We start from the raw sequence: 19608 nt of genomic DNA on the forward strand, positions 1-19608 counted from the left end.
ATCGCTTATGACACAGCAGTGCCTTTGGCACGTCTCTGGCACAGATGTGTGCTTGGAGCTCCTTTGGTTCCCATCGGCCCTGCTGCCGTTGCGTGCGGGGAGCCAGACGCACGTGTATGAGGCTCGTGGAGAGAAGGACTTTAAGAACCAGATGAGCTAAGCAGCAACTTATTTACTTACTATTCCTTTAATTCAGTTTGATATATGCATGCATTAATTTTTTTAGTTAATTCTAGCTCTGCTTGGAACAGAAACTCAGCTGTAAATACCAGCTCTGTGTCACGACGGATGTGCGCCTGGGCTGCTAGGAAAGTCCCTTGAGTACTTTTAGTCTCATTTACTTTATCTGTAAAAAAAGGGAGGATTATATTTACTAAGAACTATAAAAATATGTGTATATGGTACCTTAGCATAGTGCCTATTACATATGTGTGACTCAAGTGTAACAGTAAATATTGTTATTACTATTGTTTATTCATGTTTTCAAAAGTTTCTTATTGAATGCCTGTCGTGTGCCCGTCATGTGCAAACTTGGCACTGCAGTGATGAGCAGACTTACACATCCCCTGTCTGCTTTTGAACTTGTAGTCTGGAGGGGAAGACGGGTAATTGACAAGCAGTTTATGGAAGGTTATTGATAATTTGTGTTGAATCACAGGTCAGAAAATGACAGTGATAAAGAGCAAAGGGGCGTGGAGAGAAGATTCCGAGAAAAAGAACTTGAAGCACAAAGATGCCCCTTGGATGACAGCAGAAAACATAGAGCTCACTATGAGTTGGATAAGTTTTCAGGAAGAAGCAAAGAAGAGCTGGAAAGGGGGAGAGGATTCACCCCAGACCGAGGGAAGAAGGGGAGCCAGGATGGGGGCGGCCCTGTGGGGGCAGCGGAGACACCAGGAAGGGAGGAGAGCGAGGATGAGGTGGCACCCAAGGAGGAGGACGCGGGGAGCCAGGTTCTTTTATTCGCTGGCGTAACCTTTCACTTCGTTTTCGTCCACTCAGAGTATCGGCTGTAATCCTGCAGGCTTACAACTGCTTTTCCAGACGGAAGTGTTTTATCTAACCAAGAGCCTTGAGGTGTCTTGAGGTGCAGGATCGCAGCTTCTGACAGCGTCCTAGGGAGCTCACTGCCCTGAGAGTCTGTATTTGCAGAGCAGTTATTCTTGTCCGGTGAGAGGCACCAAGTCCTGAAATGAAACCAGCATCATCTTTGCTCAGAGAATCAATTGCGTTTTTTAACCGGGAAAGAAAAAGAACCTTTTATTTAGTACAGAACTGGCACGTTCACACTATTTGCTTGAGAACAAGTAGTGGGGGTTATGCATCTCACCCCGAAGACGGTGAGGAAAATATTAACGACATGTCATGGCGCTTTCTTTTACATCTTTAACAGAGTTACGATTCTTTTAAATTGAAGTTTAGTTGACTTACAATATTGTGTTAGTTTCAGGTGTACAGCAAACTGATTCAGACATTTTTTCCAGATTATATCCCAATATAGGTTATTACAAGATATTGAATATAATTCCCTGTGCTATACAGTAAGTCCTTGTTGCTTATCTACTTTTATGTATAGTAGTGTATATCTGTTAATCCCATACTCCTAACTTGTCCCTCCCTCCTTCCCTCTCTCCTTTGGTAATTATAAGTTTGTTTTATGTGTCTGTGAGCCTGTTTCTGTTTTGTATATACATTCATTTGTATTAGTTTTAGATTCCATATATAAGTGATATCATGTAGCATTTGTCTTTCTCTGTCTGACTTAACTTCACCTAGTATGACAATCTGTAGGTCGATCCATGTTGCTGCAAATGGCAGAATTTCATTCTTTTTTATGACTGAGTAATATTCCATTGTGTATAAACCACATCTTCTTTATCCATTCATCTGTTGATGAGCATTTAGGTTGCTTCCATATCTTGACTACAGCAAGTCCCCTACATATGAATGAGTTCCATTCTTAGAGCATGTTCATAAGTCCAATTTGTTTGTAAGTCCAACAGAGTTAGCCTAGGTACCCAACTAACACAATCGGCTATATAGTACTGTACTGTAATAGGTGTATAATACTTTTCACACAAATAATATATTAAAAAAACACAAAAAATAAAACATTTTTAATCTTACAATACAGTACCTTGAAAAGTACAGTAGTCCAGTACAACAGCTGGCATACAGGGGTTGGCATCAAGTGAACAGGCAAGAAGAGTTACTGACTGGAGGAGGGAGAGGAGGTGGGAGATGGTAGAGCTGAAGGGTCATCAGCAATAGGAGATGGAGGGCAAGCTGCAGTTTCACTCACACCTGACATTGATGGAACACACGTTTGCATCTTTGAAAGTTTGCAACTTGAAGGCTCACATGTAGGGACTTACGTGTTGTAAATAGTGCTGCTGTGTACATTGGGTGCATGTGTCTTTTCGAATTAGAGTTTTTGTGTTTTCCAGATATATACCCAGGAGTGGCATTGCTGCATAATATGGTATCTCTATTTTTAGTTTTTTTAAGGAACTTCCATACTGTTTTCCATAGTGGCTGCACCAATTTACATTCCCACCAACAGTGAACGAAGGTTCCCTTTTCTCCACACCCTCTCCAGCATTTACTGTTTGTATACTTCATAATGATGGCCATTTTGCCCAGTGTGAGGCGATACCTCATTGTGGTTTTGATTTGCATTTCTCTAATAATTAGTGAGGTTGAGCATCTTTTCGTGTGCCTGTTGGCCATCTGTATGTCTTCTTTGGAAAAGTGTCTATTTAGGTCTTCTGCCAATTTTTTTGGATTGGGTTGTTTGTTTTTTTGATACTGAGTTTTATGAGTTGTTTATGTATTTTGGATATTAACCCCTTGTTTGTCACATCATTTACAAATATTGTCTCCCCTTCTGTAGGTTGTCTTTTCGTTTTGTTGATGGTTTCCTTTGCTGTGCAAAAGCTTTTAAGTTTAATTAGGTCTCATTTGTTTATTTTTGCTTTTATTTCTTTTGCCTTGGGAGACTGACCTAAGAAAATGTTGCTACGATTTCTGTTGGAGAACGTTTTGCCTATATACTCTTCTAGGAATTTTATGGTGTCATGTCTTATATGTAGGTCTTTAAACAATTTTGAGTTTATTTTTGTATATGGTGTGAGGGAGTGTTCTAATTTCATTGATTACATGTAGCTGTCCAGCTCTCCCAACACCCCTTGCTGCAGAGACTGTCTTTTCTCCATTGTATATCCTTGCTTTCTTTGTCATAGATTAATTAACCATAGGTGTGTGGGTTTATTTCTGGGCTCTCTATTCTGTTCCATTGATACGTATGTCAGTTTTTTGGACCATGATGCTTTGATTACTGTGGCTTTGTAGTATAATCTGACATCTGAAAGTGTTATGCCTTCAGCTTTGTTCTTTTACCTCAGGATTGCTTTGGCACTTCTGGGCCTTTTGTGGTTCTATATATATTTTAGGATTATTTGTTATAGTTCTGTGACAAATGTCATGGGTATTTTGATAGGGATTGCATAAAATCTGTAGATTGCTTTGGGTAGTATGGCCATTTTAACAGTATGAATTATTCTGATCCAAGAGCATGGGAAATCTTTCTAGTTCTTTTTTTTTTTTTTGAGGTACGCGGGCCTCTCACTGTTGTGGCCTCTCCCGTTGCGGAGCACAGGCTCCAGACGCGCAGGCTCAGTGGCCATGGCTCACGGGCCTAGCTGCTCCGCGGCATGTGGGGGCTTCCCGGACCGGGGCACGAACCCGTGTCCCCTGCATTGGCAGGTGGACTCTCAACCACTGTGCCACCAGGGAAGCCCTCTATATCTTTGTATCATCTTCAATTTCTTTTATCAGTGTTTTATAGTTTTCAGCATATAGATCTTTCACCTCCTTGGTTAAATTTATTCCTGGGTATTTTATTTTTTGACATGATTTTAAATGGGATTGTTCCTTTACTTTCTCTTTCTGATATTTCATTGCTGGTGTAAAGAAACAACAGATTTCTGTGTATTAATTTTGTATCCTGCTACCTTGCTGAATTCATTTATTAGTTCTAATAGTTATGTGTGGAGACTTTAGGTTTCTCTATAGAAAGTATCATGCCATCTGCAAATAATGACAGTATACTTCTTCCCTTCCAATTTGGATACATTTTATTTCTTTTTCTTGTCTGATTGCTGTGGCTAGGACTTCCAGTACTATGTTGAACAGAAGTGGTGCGAGTGGGCATCCTTGTCTTGTTCCTGAATTTAGCAAGAAGGCTTTTAGGTTTTCACCATTGAGTATTATGTTGGCTGTGGGTTTGCCATAAATTGCTTTTATTGTGTTGAGATATGTTTCCTCTATACCCACTTTGGTGAGAGTTTTTATCATGAATGGATGTTGAATTTTGTCAGATGCTTTTTGTGCATCTACTGAGATAATCCTGTGGTTTTTCTCTTTCTTTTTGTTAATGTGCTGTATCACATTGATGGATATGTATATATCGAACCATCCCTGCAAGCCTGGAATGAATCCAACTTGATCATGGTGTAATGATTCTTTTTATGTGTTATTGGATTTGATTTGCTAATATTTTGTTGAGGATTTTAACATCTATATTCATCAAAGAGATTGGCATGTAATTTTCTTTTTTTGTAGTGTCTTTGTATGGTTTTGGTATCAAGGTGAGGGTGGCTGCATAGAATGAATTTGGGAGTGTTCCCTCCTCTTCAATTTTTTGGAATAGTTTTAAAAGGATAGGTATAAGTTCTTCTTGTATGTGTGGTAGAATTCCCCACTGAAGCTGTCTGGTCCTGGACTTCTTTTAGTAGGGAGTTATTTTTTATTACAGATTCTATTTCACATCCAGTGATTCATCTGTTAAAATTATATGTTTCTTCTTGACTCAGTTTTGTTAGGCTGTATATTTCTGGAAATTTGTCCATTTCTTCTAGGTTGTCCAATTTGTTGGCATATAACTGTTCATAGTGTTCTCTTATGACTTGTATTTCTGGGTATTAGTTTTTATTTTCATGTCTTTCATTTCTTATTTTATTTATTTGGGTCCTTGCTCTTTTCTGGCTAGAGGCTTGTCAATTTTATTGATCTTTTAAAAAAAACAGCTCTTGGGCTTCCCTGGTGGCGCAAGTGGTTGAGAGTCCACCTGCCAATGCAGGGGACACAGGTTCGTGCCCCGGTCCGAGAAGATCCCACATGCCGCGGAGCGGCTAGGCCCATGAGCCATGGCTGCTGAGCCTGTGCGTCCGGAGCCTGTGCTCTGCAATGGGAGAGGCCACAACAGTGAGAGGCCCACGTACTGAAAACAAAAATACAAAAAAAAACCCAGCTCTTGGTTTTATTGATCTTTTCTGTTGTTTTTTTAATCTCTATTTCATTTATTTCCTCTCTGATCTTTAGTATTTCCTTCCTTCTGCTAGCTTTGAGTTTTGTTTGTTCTTGTTTTTCTAATTCTTTTAGGTGGTAGGTTAGGTTGTTTATTTGAAATTTTTCTTGTTTCTTGAAGAAGGCCTGTATCACTATGAACTTGCCTCTTAGAACTGCTTTTGCTGCATCCCATAGATTTTTGTAAGGTTGTGTCTACATTTTTTTTTGACTCAAGGTATTTTCTGATATCTTCTTTGATTTTGTCATTGACCCATTGGTTTTTTAGTAGCATGTTGTTTAGTCTCCATGGGTTCATTCTTTTCCCATTGTCCTTTCTGTGGTTGACTTCTAGTTTCATACCACTGTAGTCACAAAAGATGCTTGAAGTAATTTCTGTCCTCTTAAATTTGTTAGGCTTGTTTTGTCACCTAATACATGGTTTGTCCTAGAGAACGTAACATGCACACTTGAAAAGATGTGTATTCTGGGTTTTTTTGGATGCAGTGTCCTGTAGATATCAGTTAAGTCCAACTGGTCTGTTGTGTCATTTAGGATTTCTGTTGCTTGATTTTCTGTCTGGATGATTGGTCCAGGGATCTGATGTCAGTGGGGTGTTAAAGTCTCCTGCTATTATTATATTATTGTCAATTTCACACTTTATGTCTGTTAGTATTTGTTTTACATATTTAGGTGCTCCTCTATTGGGTACATGTATGTTAACAAGTACAATATCCTCTTCTTGTATTGATCCCTTTATCATTATATAATACCCTTCGTTGTCTTTCTTTATGGCCTTTGTTTTAAAGTCTAATTTGTCTGAGATGAGTATTGCTACTCCCGCTTTCTTGTCATTTCCATTTGCATGAAATATCTTTTCCCATCCCCTCACTTTGTCTGTGTCTTTCACCCTGAAGTGAGTCTCTTGTAGGCAGTATATTGTAGGTTCTTGTTTTTTTATCCAATCTACCACTCTTTTGATTGGAGCATTTAGACCATTGACATTTAAAGTAATTATCAATAAATATGTACTTACTGACATTTTAATCCTTGTTTTCCAGTTGTTTTTTGTAGTTCTTTGTTCATTTCTTCTTTTTCTTCTTTTTGTTTTTCTTTCTGTGGCTTGATGATTTTCTTTTGTGGTATGCTTGAGTTTCTTTCTTTTTGGTTTTTGTGAATCTATTGTATATTTTTTATTTGTGGTTACCATGGAGTTTGAGTATGTTAACCCATCACTATATCTATTTTCTTTACACTGATAGTAATTCAAGTTCAAAAACATTCCAAAATACTTACATTTTAAAACTCCCCTCCCCCACATTTTGTGACTTGTAATGTCCTGTTTTACATGTTCATGCTTATCCTTTTACTGTTAATTGTAGTTATAATTGCTTTTACAGTTTTTTTTATTGTTTTTTTAACCTATGTACTGGCTTATTTAAGTGATCTCCAATCATTTTATATACTTGCCTTTCCTATAGATCCTTGCTTCCTTTCTATTTAGAGAAGACCCTTCAATATTTCTTTAAGGGTAGGTTTAGTATTGCTGAATTCTTTTAGTTTTTGCTTGTCTGAGAAATTCTTTATCTCTTCTTCTATTCTAAATGATAATCTTGCTGTGTAGAGTATCCTAGTTGCAGGTTTTTCCCTTTCAGGACTTTGAGTGTATCATGCCACTCCCTTCTGGCCTGAAAGTTTCTGCAGAGAAATCAGCTAATAGCCTTCTGGGGGTTCCCTTGTAACTAACTCCTTGTTTTTCTCTTGCTACCTTTAGAATTCTCTCTTTATCTTTCACTTTTGTCATCTTAATTCTGTGTCTTGGTGTGGGTCTGTTTGGATTCATCTTGTTTGGGACCCTCTGTGCTTCCTATACCTGGATATGTGTGTCCTTCTTTAGGTTTGGGAAGTTTTCAGCCATAATTTCTTCAAATACATTTTCAATCCCCTTCTTTCCCCCTTCTCCTTCTGGAATCCCTATTATGTGTAGGTTGGCACATTTTATATTATCCCATAGATCTCATATTTTGTTTTCATTTTTTTAAAATTTGTCTCTCTGTCTTCTTCTCTGATTGGGTGATTTCCATTATTCCATCTTCCAGATCACTTACACATTCTTCTGTGTCACTTAGTCTGCTGTTCATTGCTTGTTTTTTCTCTCAGAAATTGTCTGTTTTTGGTTGGTTCATCTTTATAGTTTCTAGTTCCTTGTTACAGTGATCTACATTTCTATCAATAATCTTTCTTAATTCAGGTAGCACCTTTATTACCTCCTTTTTGAACTTGGGGTCCAGTAGACTGATGAGCTCTGTTTCATTATTTGTTCTTTCAGGGGATTTCTCTTGTTCTTTTAATTGGGAGTTCCTCTGCCTTTTCACTCTACTTAATTTTCTCTGTCTCTAAGAATTTAGGAGAAAGAGTTATCTACTGAGGTCTTGAAAGTGTGTTTTTATGTGGGACTGTCCCTGTGCAGACGGTGTGTATTCAGTGTTTTTAGTGCCAGGGCTGGTTTTGGTATGCCCACCAGCCACGTCATTCCTCGGGTGTGCTGTCCATAAGCCCCGTGATAGGGGTGTGGTCAGTGTTGTACTATCCAGAGCCTGGGCTGGCTGTGAGGTGGGGCCTCCTCTCTGCTCCGTGGCTGTCACTGCCCTGTCGGGGGTGGGGGCTCTGCTCCCCGGTTGTTGGAGTAGAAGCCCTGAGGGTCGAGTTCAATCAGGCTCCGTTGCTCTTGAGTGTCTGCCCCAAAGGAGGTGAGTGCTGAAGCAGCTGAGGCCGCAGAGGACCTAGGCGTCACCTGCGTAGGTGTCCACAGTTCTGCTCAGAAGCAGCCCGGGGTCGCATCCCTTTCTCTGTTGTGTTCATCCCAGATCTCACGCAAGGCTGTGGTGTGGAGTAGGCTGGGGCTGGGGCTTGGGACGTTGTGGGTACAGGAATTGAGGTGGCTGCACTGCTGTGTGAGACCTGTCTGCCCCAGATCCAGCACTAAGCTGCCATGTGGACTGGGCGGAGCCAGGGGCTCACACTGACAATGGCTGTTGCCGCCCCACCTGGACCCCACCCGAGACACAGGTCTGTCTCTTCACTGCTAGGCCGAGTCTCTGCCCAGATCTCGTGCCAGGCTGTGGCGTGCAGGGAGCCATGCCAGGGTGTTCACCCCTTCAGGTCTGGAGTGCAGAGAGGTGGCAGCTGTGACTGCAAAGCTCTCTCCACCCTGATTGTCAGCACGCTGCACACAGGCCCTCCTTGTGAGTAGAGTCCCAGCTTCTCCAGCACCTCTGTCTGTCTCAGCGGATTTCCCAGCAGGCAGGGGGGCCGTCTCCTCCGTGCGGGACCCTAGGACTGGGATGCCCAGGGTGTTGCTCAGCCTGCCTGCTCCCCGGGGTGAGGGTCCACCCACGAGGACTTTCTCCTCCTTACAGATCTCCCCGGGGCACAGGTCCTGACCCGGTGCCTTTCCTTCTGTCCAGGCCAGTTACGTGGAGCTCTTTCTTGCAGCTTTGGCTGTGTAGAGGGTCTTCTGCCAGTTTCTGTGAGAACCATTCCACAGGTAGATGTGTTTCTGATGTGTTTGAGGGGGGAGATGATCCCCCTCCAAGAGCGTTCTGATTATTAGTGGGTAATGAGGTGGCCGTAAACACCCAGGCCAGCTCTGCACAACCGGCATGGCATTGGGATCACATCGTCGCAGAGGAGCACTGTAACGGGTCATCTCCCTGCCAGGCCCGGCCCCGTGGTGCTGGCCAGCCCTCACAGCCTGGCGTCCAGGTGAGCCGAGGGCACGGAGGCCAGGGCTGCAGGCCGTATCCACGTGCCCCGCCACCCCTGACCCTGGCAGCCTCCCTCTGTCCTGTGTCTGATTCTGTCATTTCAGGAAGCTGTAGAAATGGGAGCACAGCATGGAACCTTTTGAGGCTGGCTTTTTCACTCAGCATAATCCCCACAGATCCATCCAGGGGGTGGTGGGTATCAGCGATGTTGATTTTTATTTCTTTATTTATATTTTTTATAAATCTATTTATTTATTTTTGGCTGCGTTGGGTCTTTGTCGCTGCGCGCGGGCTTTCTGTAGTTGCAGTGAGCGGGGGCTACTCTGTTGCGGTGCGCGGGCTTCTCCTTGCTGTGGCTTCTCTTGTTGCGGAACGTGGGCTCTAGGCGCACGGGCTCAGTAGTGGCTCGCGGGCTCTAGAGCGCAGGCTCAGTGGTTGTGGCTCACGGGCTTAGTTGCTCCACGGCATGTGGGATCTTCCCGGACCAGGGCTCGAACCAGTGTCCCCTGCATTGGCAGGCGGATTCTTGACCACTGCGCCACCAGGGAAGTCCCGCTATGTTGATTTTTAAAGTGTCTGCAGTGAAGGCAAGGCCAGCCCCAGCCAGAGGGAGTCTGCTCATCTTCACCCTTGACCAGCCCCGTCCATCTACTCAGAGGTTTCTGCAGTTACTGTAACCTCAGGGCTTTCTGCTGCGTTCGTTCACGCGAGCACTGGTTTCTCACCTGCCTCTTCATTTAGCAGCAGTGAGTGACGGGCATCGGCACAGCTTTGGGAGTGGGAACCCGAGGTGACTCTTCCGCTCAGTTAAAGCTGTGGTGCTGTAGTGGCGATAAGGTGCTATATGTCATAGCTCCTTTCTCACGAGGTGAGCTGCGATGTCCTCCTAGAATCCGTCTGTACACACAGACATTACCCTGCGAAAGCAGAGCCGTGCTTTTGGCCCCGGGCAGAGGTGGTGTGTGAAGCCTGTCTCTCTGTCTACACGGGATTCGGGTCTGTATGGCCTGCCAAGCCCTTTCCCACCCTTCTCATTGGCCAGGCTGATATTAAGGAAAAGAACATTCTGGTAAACCCCATGGTGGTAACTGTGGGGCCTCCACACACAGCCCAGGAGTGGGCAAAGGTGAGTGGTGAGCCCTGGAGAAACAGCATAGGACGTGCCCACCCGAGTCACACTGCCTGGCCCCTTGGTGGCCGTGGAAGGCTACGGCTGCTGCTCCGCCCACATGAGCAGACGGCTCCCTCGGGTGGGTCCACGGCAGAGCTGGCTGGCTTCCCCAAGGCTGGTCCTGGCCTGCAGAATCGCTTTGTCCTTCCCTGGCTTTGCTTTCCTCATTCCCTGAAGCAGTTTCATTTCATTTTATGTACTGTATCCAGGAATGTTTTTATCCCACCACCTCTAAGAGATTAGTATGATGGCTGGTTAGCATTTTCCATAAAGGGGACAGTTGAAGAATAAGCTACACAGAAATTGCTAATTACAAATGTGTGTGACTGTTCAGGTCATAGCTCTAAAAAGCCATATCTCTAGAGACCATGCCTCATTATGTTCCAGACTTCGCATCCACCCTGCGTGGCGAGTTCGAGGGGCTGAGATGAGTGTGTCTGAGTTTTCACCTCTCAAAATAGGAGGGAATGCCGTGATTGTATTAATTCCACAGAGTGTTCTGGCTTTGAGCAGTAACAGTTTCCCAGACACTAACTTTACTTACAAGTTATTATTAACTGTCTTTCTTTTTCGTGGCTCTTTTTTTTTTTTTTAATCTCAATGCCTGATTTCTGAGATAGTGCTGTGAAAAAGTCTGATTTTTAGCTTCAAGACTGATTTTCTTTAGATAATTAGGATTATCAGGCCCTAGAAATAGATAGACCTGTTGCCCCCTCCTGTATTGCTGGCCCTTGGAAGAGTAACACGCCCTCTGTCCTGGCAGGACCGACCAGGCTTGCAGCTGTACCAGCCCAGAGGTGGCATCCGAGCCCGTGAATGTGATGGAAGACCCCCTGAGGAGGGCCGTGACGGGAGGAGGGGTGAGGTGGAAGATTCACCAGGGGCTGGAGCTGAGAAGAGCGAAGAGGCAGAGTGAGTCAATGTGCATGTTGGTGACGTGGGTGGTCTCCCACCCACACTCTGTGGATTAGAGAGGGCATTCCTTCCGGAAGCATGTAAATTAGCCTGGAATAAAACCGACAAGGTGAAACTACTCCTTATAGAGAAACTAGAACTATAAAGGTGGCATAGAGATACCTAGAAACCATTCTCAAGCGATCTTTTAAAACTTTGAACAGAGTTATAGATTTGGCCATTTCTGATATAAACTAGTATATGTAATTTAGCCAAAGCAGAAGAAAAATAATCTCCTTCAGAAAGTAGCAAAGTATGACCAAAACCAGAAGAAAGCTAGTATTGTATCAGTGTGAATTCTGAAGCATTTCAAACATGGTGTAGGAATAACTTGGACTTTCAGTTTTACACATTTGTAAGTCAATGGTCTGTATCTCATTGTGCTTTTTGTTGGTTTTCTGTGAGCTGTAGTTTCTGGAGAGTGAGCAGCTCTCATTTTATAACCATTGTAATTCAGTCGTTCATGCACCTTCAGTCGTAAGGATTAGCTGAAGCCTGTCGTGCTGCATTCCCTCTGATAGGAACTTTAACACCGTATAAAGCCCAACAGCTTTAATTGTTGCCCTTTTAACAATACGGCCACTGAATTAACAAAAAGAGTTCCAGTCTTTTGATGGAGTGCTCATGTTTTATAACATAAATGGCATTATTTTAGAGAGGAATAATTAGGTATGGCATCTGGAGTCTTTCTTTTTGCAGTCTGAGGCAGTTTTTTCATAACTTAGTATAGTTTTCTGCAGCTGTGCATTCTACAGTATTTTTTCCTTTTAGTGAAATTTTTAAATGTTAATGCTTTTGGCACTGTGCTTTGAACCATTTATTAAATAAAAATTTTAGTTGCTATGAATTTGAACTCCAGTTATGGTACTTTTCCTATATAGAATTATATATAACAAAATACTGCTTTTTAAAACGTAGCTTTAATCATCTGAATATTTCGCTTATTATATCTATTCCTTATAAAATATAAAATGTTTATAAAAAACTGAGATTTATTATTAAAAAAACCTCTATGACTGTTAGACATAAGGTCAGTTTCAAGCATTGCTGTGCTCGTGTTCTTGACTTACGAGCTCCAGAAGGTGGGGGAGGGGAGAGAAGAACTTGCTGTGGATTCAGTGAGTTCCAGGTGATCCAGCAGCATCAGCTCTGGCTGAAAAGGGCTAGATAGTAAACACTTTAGACTTTATAGGCTATACGGCCTCTGTCACAACGATTAAACTCTGCCATCATAGTGAGCCTTAAAATACATTTACAATAGAAAATGAATGGGCAGGGCTGTGTTCCTATAAAACTTAATATATAAAAACAGGCAGCACACCATATTTGGCCTGTGGGCCATAGTTGGTTAGTGTTCAAGATTCATGGTTTAAAACAATGGTTGTTATACTTTTTGGTCTCAGGAACACTTTACGTTCTTAAGAATTATTAACAACCCCAAAGGACTTTTGTTTATTAGCTAGATTATATCTATTGATGTTTAATGTATTCAACATTAAAGCAAAAATGTTTAAGCACAAGAATACATAAACACATGTTCTTTTTATAGCTGTCAGAGTAATAACATCAACACACATCATTTTAGCCTCTGGAAAACTCCACTATACACCCGTGAGAAGATCACAGTAAAAAGGCGAGTAATGTCTTTTAGTCTCTTAATGAGTAATTATACCCAAGGGAGGGACCAAGATGGTGACATTGGAGGCTCCTGAACGTCCCTCCTCCCATAGACACACCAAATGTACAGCTACACACACAGAAGTTCCCTCAGAGAAAAATCCAGAAACTAGCCAAGCGACTCCTACACACCAGACAAATGAGTCAATACCCACATCGAAACAGGTGGGAAAGTCGGAGACAACCTCTCACCATAAGCCCAAACCCCAGCACAGCACCATACAATCGCAAGGGAACCCCCAGTTCCCAGCTCTTTCCTGAAGAAAAGCTAGGGCTGCCACATCTAGCACCCCGACTTTTAAGGCTCCCCATCTGAGGGATGGACCTTTAAATCACCTGGTTCTGAAAGCCAATGGGGCTTCTGTCCATGAGACCCACAAGACAGGTGTGCATGAGAGCCCTCTCTGCAGCTATCCCCCCAGGTCTCCGCACAGGAGCAGGCAAAAACGCTCATCTACCAGATTCTCCCTGGAAGGGTTTGACTGCGTACTCTTCTGGTTGCTACTTGAGAGCCCAGATTCTAATCAGCCTGCACGTGCGTGGAAGTGGACTGAGACATTGATGGGTCTTGGCACACCTTCCACTACTGGAAGCCACTAAGAAGAAAGACAGTAGCATGGACAATCGTAAAGGTTTGAGAGGCAACCACATACTCCGGCCAAGCTGATTGACAAGGTTTATCTCCTACATGAGACTAGTCTGTCCAGACTGGGAGAGGTGGCTGTTTTATCTAATGCACAGAAACCAACACAGAGACTCAAGGAAAATAAGAAATAGGGGAATATGTTTGAAACAAAAGAACAAGGTAAATATCTCGAAACTGATCTTAATGGAGATATGTGATTTACCCAGTAGAGTTCAAAATAATGGTCACAAAGGTACTCACTGAGGTCAGGAGAGCAATGCAGGAGCACTGTATGAATTTCAACAAAGATATAGAAAATATTAAAAAGTACCAAACAGAAATCATAGAGCTGAATCTTGTAATAACTAAACTGAAAATTTCAATAGAGGAGTTCAACAGCAGACTAAATCGAGTGGAGGGAAGGATCAGTAAACTCAAAGGTAGGGCAGTAGAATTCATCCAGTCAGAGGGGCAAAAAGAAAAAAAAAAAAAGAGTAAAGATAGCTTAAGGGACTTATAGGATACCACAAGAAGACCAATATGTGCATTATAGGGGGTCCCAGAAGGAGAATAGGGAGGGAAAGGGGTAGAAACGTTATTTAAAAAATAATAATAATGGCTGAAAACTTCCATAACCTGTGGAAAGAAACACCCAGATACAGGAAGCCTAAAGAATACCAAATAAGATGGATTCAAAGTGACCCACACTGAGACATATTATTGTATTGTCAAAAGTTAAAGAAGACAGAATCTTAAAAGCAGCAAGAGAAAAGCAACTTGTTATGCACAAGGGAACCGTCACAAGACTGTCAGTGGATTTTTCAGCAGGAGCTTTGCAAGTCAGAAGGGTGTGGGATGTTATATTCAACATACTGGAGGGGAGGGTGGGAAAACACCAACCAAGAATACCCGGCAAAGTTGTCCTTCAGAATTGAAGGAGAATAAGGAGTTTTCCAGACAAAGCTGAAGGAATTCATCACCACTAGACTAGCCTTACAAGAAATGTTAATAGGAGTTCTTCAAGCTGAAACAAAAGGCCACTGATTACCAACAGGAAAACATATGAAAGTATACAACTCAGTGGTGCAAAGGTAAATACATACTTAAATTCAAAATGTTCTAATATTGTCATGGTAGTGGGTAAATCACTTATAACTAGTATAAAGGTTAAAAGGCAAAAGTTTTAAAATAACTATAACTACAATAATTTGGTAATGGCTACACAATATAAATAGATGCAAATTGTGACACCAAGAAAAAAATGTGGGATGGGGAAGTAAAAATATAGAGCTTTTGTATGCCTTCGAAGTTAAGTTGTTATCAGCTAAAAGTGAACTGTTTTAATATGTTTTATGTAAGCCTCATGGTAACCACTAAGCAAAAACCTGATGTAGATACACAAGGCATAAAGAGAAAGGAATCAAAACATACCTTTAAAGAAAATCATCAAGTCAGAAAGCATGAGAGCAAAAGAGGAAGAAAGGAACTTCAAAACAGCCAGAAAACAATTAACAAAATGGCAATTGTAAGTTCATATCAATAATTATTTTAAATGTAAATGAACTAAATTCTCCAGTCTAAAGACAGAGTGGTTCTTTTAGTCAATGTAGTATTGGAGGTCCTAGCCACAGCAATCAGACAAGAAAAAGAAATAAAAGGAACCCAAATTGGAAAGGAAGAAGTAAAACTGTCACTGTTTGCAGATGACATGATACTATATATAGAAAACCCTAAGGACGACACCAGAAAACTACTAGAGTTCATGAATGAATTCAGTAAAGTTGCAGGATACAAATTAATACACAGAAATCTGTGCATTTCTAAACACTAACAACAAGTTATCAGAGAAATTAAGGAAACAATCCCACTTACCATGACATCAAAAAGAATAAAATACCTAGGAATAAACCTATATAAGGAGGTAAAAGACTTGTACTTGGAAAACTACAAGACACATAAATTGAGGATGACACAAACAGATGGAAAGATATACTGTGTTCATGGATTGGAAGAATTAATATTGTTAAAATGATTATACAACCCAAGGCAATCTACAGGTTCAGTACAATCCCTATCAAAATACCAACAGCATTTTTCACAGAACTAAAACAATTTTAAAATTTGTGTGGAAACACCAAAGACCCCAAATAACCAAAAGAATCTTAAGAACAGAGCTGGATGTATCATGCTCCCTGACTTCAGACTATACTACAAAGCTATAGTAATTAAAACAGTATGGTACCAGCACAACAACCAGACACACAGATCCGTGGAACAGAATAGAGAGCCCAGAAATAAACCCATGCCCTTATGGTCAATTAATCTACGAAAAAGGAGGCAAGATTATACAATGGCAAAAAGACAGTCTCTTCAATAAGTGATGCTGGCAAAACCAGAAAGATACGTGTAAAGCAGTAAAATTAGAACATTCTCTAACACCATATACAAAAATAAACTCAAAATGGATTAAAGACTTAAAGGTAAGCCCAGAAACCATAAAACTCCTAGAAGAAAACATAGGCAGAACACTCTTTGACATAAATTGTAGCAATCTTTTTGTGGCTCTGTCTCCTAAAGCAAGGAGCAATAAAAGCAAAAATAAATAAATAGGACCTAATTACACTTAAAAGCTTTTGCACAGCAAAGGAAACCATCAACAAAGTGAAAAGACAATCTACTGAATGGGAGAAAATATTTGCAAATGATATGACCAATGAGGGGTTAATATCCAACATATATAAACATCTCATACAACTCAACATCAAGAAAACAAACAACCCAATTAAAAAATGGGCAGAAGAACTGAATAGACATCTTTCCAAAGAGGAAATGCAGATGGCCAACAGGAACATGAAAAGATGCTCAAGATCGCTAATCATCAGGGAAATGCAAATCAAAACCACAATGAGATACCACCTCACACCTGTCAGAATGGCTATCACCAAAAAGAACACAAATAACAAATGTTGGCGAGGATGTGGAGAAAAGGGAACCCTATTCATACATTGTTGGTGGGAATGTAAATTGGTGTAGGCACTCTGTAAAACAGTATGGAGGTCCTCAAAAAACTAAAACTAGAACTGTTTGACCCAGCAATTCTATTCCTGGGTATATATCTGAAAAAAAAAACCACTAATTCAAAAAGATGCTTGCACCCCAGTGTTCATAGCAGCACTGTTTACAATTGCCAATGTACAGAAGCAACCTGTGTCCATCAACAGAAGAATGGATAAAGAAGAAGGGATATACATATACACACACACATACATACACACACTGGAATACTGCTGAGCCATAAAAAAGAATGAAATTTTGCCATTTGCAGCAACACGGATGGACTTCAAGGGCATTATGCTAAGTGGAATAAGTCAGACAGAGAAAGACAAATACTGTATGATATCACTTATGTGTAGAATCTAAAAGAGAAAACTAGTGAATAAAACAAAAAAGAAAGACTGACAGATATAGAGAACAAATTAGTGGTTACCAGTGGGGAGGGGCAGGAAGGAAGGGCAAGATAGGAATAGGGGATTAAGAGGTACAAGCTATTATGTACAAAATATTTACGTACAAGGATGTATTATTGTACAACACAGGGAATATAACCAGTATTTTATAGTAACTATAAATGGAATATATTAACCTTTAAAAATTGTGAATCACTATGTTGCACACCTGTAACTTATGTAATATTGTACATCAACTCTACATCAATTTTAAAAAAAAGAAAAAGAATAAAGGAGTGGCTGAATGGATGGAAAAAAAAAGATCCAACTCTATGCTGCTTCAAAGAGACTCATTTCAGCTTTAAGAGCACACACAGACTGAAAGTGAAGGGATGGAATAAGATATTCCATGCAAATGCAAACCAAAAGAAAGTAGGCTTAGCTATGCTTATATCAGACAAAATAGACTTTAAGTCAAAAATTGTAATGAGACAAAGAAGGTCATTATACAATGATAAAGGAGCTAATTCATCAAGAGGATTTAACAATTATAAATACTTATGCACCCAACATTGGAGCACCTAAGATATATAAAGCAAATATTAACAGATATGATGGGAGGAATAGACAGCAATGAGATAATAGTGGGGACTTCAAGACCCACTTTCAACAATGGCTGATCATCCAGACAGAAAATCAATAAGGAAACATTGGACTTAAACTACACATTAGACCATATGGACCTAACAGAACATGTCAACCAACAGCAGGAGAATTCACATTCTCCAAAATAGATCAAATATTAGATCACAAGACAAGTCTTAATAAATTTAAGAAGATTGAAAGCATATCAAGCATCTCTTCCAACCACAATGGTATGAAACTAGAAACAATTAGAAGAAGAAGATTGGAAAATTCAAAAATGTGTGGAGATTAAACAACATGCTTCTGAAAAACCAATGGGTCAGATAAATCAAAAAATATCTGAGACAAATGAAAATGGGAACATGACACATCAAAACTTATGAGATGCAGCAAAAGCAGTTCTACGAAGGAAGTTTATAGTGATAAATGCCTACATCAAGAAAAAAGAAAGACCTCAAATAAACAACCTAACTTTACACTTCAAGGAACCAGAGAAAGAACAACAAACTAAGCCCAGAGTTAGTAGAAAGAAGGAAATCACAAAGATCAGACCAGAAAAAAAGGAAGTAGAGACTAAAAAAGAAAAATCATTTTTTTAAAGATCAATAAAACCGAGAACTGGGTTTTTGTGGTTTTTTTTAATAAAGAAAATTGATAAATTTTAGCTAGACTAAGGGGGAAAAAACAAGACAAATAAAATTAGAAATGAAAATAGGAGACATTACAACTGATAACATAGATACTGAGGCTCATGAGAAACAACTATGGACAGTTATACACCGACAAATTATATAATCTAGAAGAAGTGGATAAATTCCTAGAAACTATAACCTGCCAAGATTGAATCATGAAGAAGTAGAAAATCTAAACAATTACTAGGGAGGAGATTGAATCAGTAGTCAAAAACTTCCCAACAAACAAAAGTCCAGGACCAGATGGCTTCACTGGTGAAATCTACTAAACATTTAATGAAGAATTAATACCAGTCCTTCTCAAATTCTTCTAAAAAGTAGAACAGATCAGGATGCTTCCAAACTCATTTTATGAGACCAGCATTACTCTGATACCAAAGCCAGGCAAAGACACTACAAGAAAAGAAAATCACAAGCCAATATCCCTGATGAACATTGATGCAAAAATCCTCAACAAAATATTAGCAAGCCGATTTGACCAGTACATTAAGAGGATCATACACTATGTCAAGTGTGGTTTATCCAGGGATATCAGGATGGCTCAATATACACAAATCAGTCAGTGTGTGATACACCACATTAACATAATGATGGATAAAACTCATATGATCATCTCAATAGATACAGAGAAAGCATTTGACAAAATTCAATGTCCTTTCATGGTAACAACTCTTGAGAAACTGGGTATAGAGGGAAGGTCCCTAAACATGTTAAAGGTCATATATGCAAACACACAGCTAACATCATACTCAACAGTGAAAAGCTGCAAGTTTTTTCCATAAGATCAGGAACAAGGCAAGGATGCCCACTCTCATAACTTTTTTCAACATAGTACTGGAAGTCCTAGCCAGAGCAAATAGGCAAGAAAAAGAAAGAAAAGGCATCCAAATTAAAAATAAGTCAAATATTCTGTTTGCAGATGACATACTATGTACAGAAAACACTAAACATGCCACAAAAAATCTGTTAGAAATAATAAATGGAAACAGTAAAATTGCAGGATACAAAATCTGTATACAGAAATCAGTTTGTTGTTAGTGTATAGAAATGCACCTATCAGAAAGAGAAATTAAGAAAACAATCCCATTTAAATAGCGTCAAAGAGAATTAAATACTTAGGAATAAATTTAACCAAGAAGGTAAAAGATTATACACTGAAAACTATAAAATTCTTAAAAGAATTAAACACAAATAAGTGGAAAGGCATTCCATGTTCATAGGTTGGAAGAATTAATATTGTTGAAATGTCCAAAAGGGCTTCCCTGGTGGCACAGTGGTTGAGAGT

The 19608-nt window shown here is 40.3% G+C and overlaps 1 protein-coding gene across 1 annotated transcript in view; it reads left to right on the plus strand.

The window, feature by feature from the left end:
- Nucleotides 1-19608, plus strand: part of UPF3A (UPF3A regulator of nonsense mediated mRNA decay) — a 40860-nt gene that overhangs the window by 14020 nt on the left and 7232 nt on the right. Inside the window, exons 9-10 of the mRNA XM_060129114.1 lie at nucleotides 659-953; nucleotides 11048-11196. Coding sequence (XP_059985097.1) covers nucleotides 659-953; nucleotides 11048-11196 — 444 coding nt within the window. The remainder of the gene's footprint in view (nucleotides 1-658; nucleotides 954-11047; nucleotides 11197-19608) is intronic.

The sequence above is a fragment of the Lagenorhynchus albirostris genome, chromosome 18 (assembly GCF_949774975.1).
Source record: "Lagenorhynchus albirostris chromosome 18, mLagAlb1.1, whole genome shotgun sequence".
In the NCBI taxonomy this organism is placed as follows: Eukaryota; Metazoa; Chordata; class Mammalia; order Artiodactyla; family Delphinidae; genus Lagenorhynchus; species Lagenorhynchus albirostris.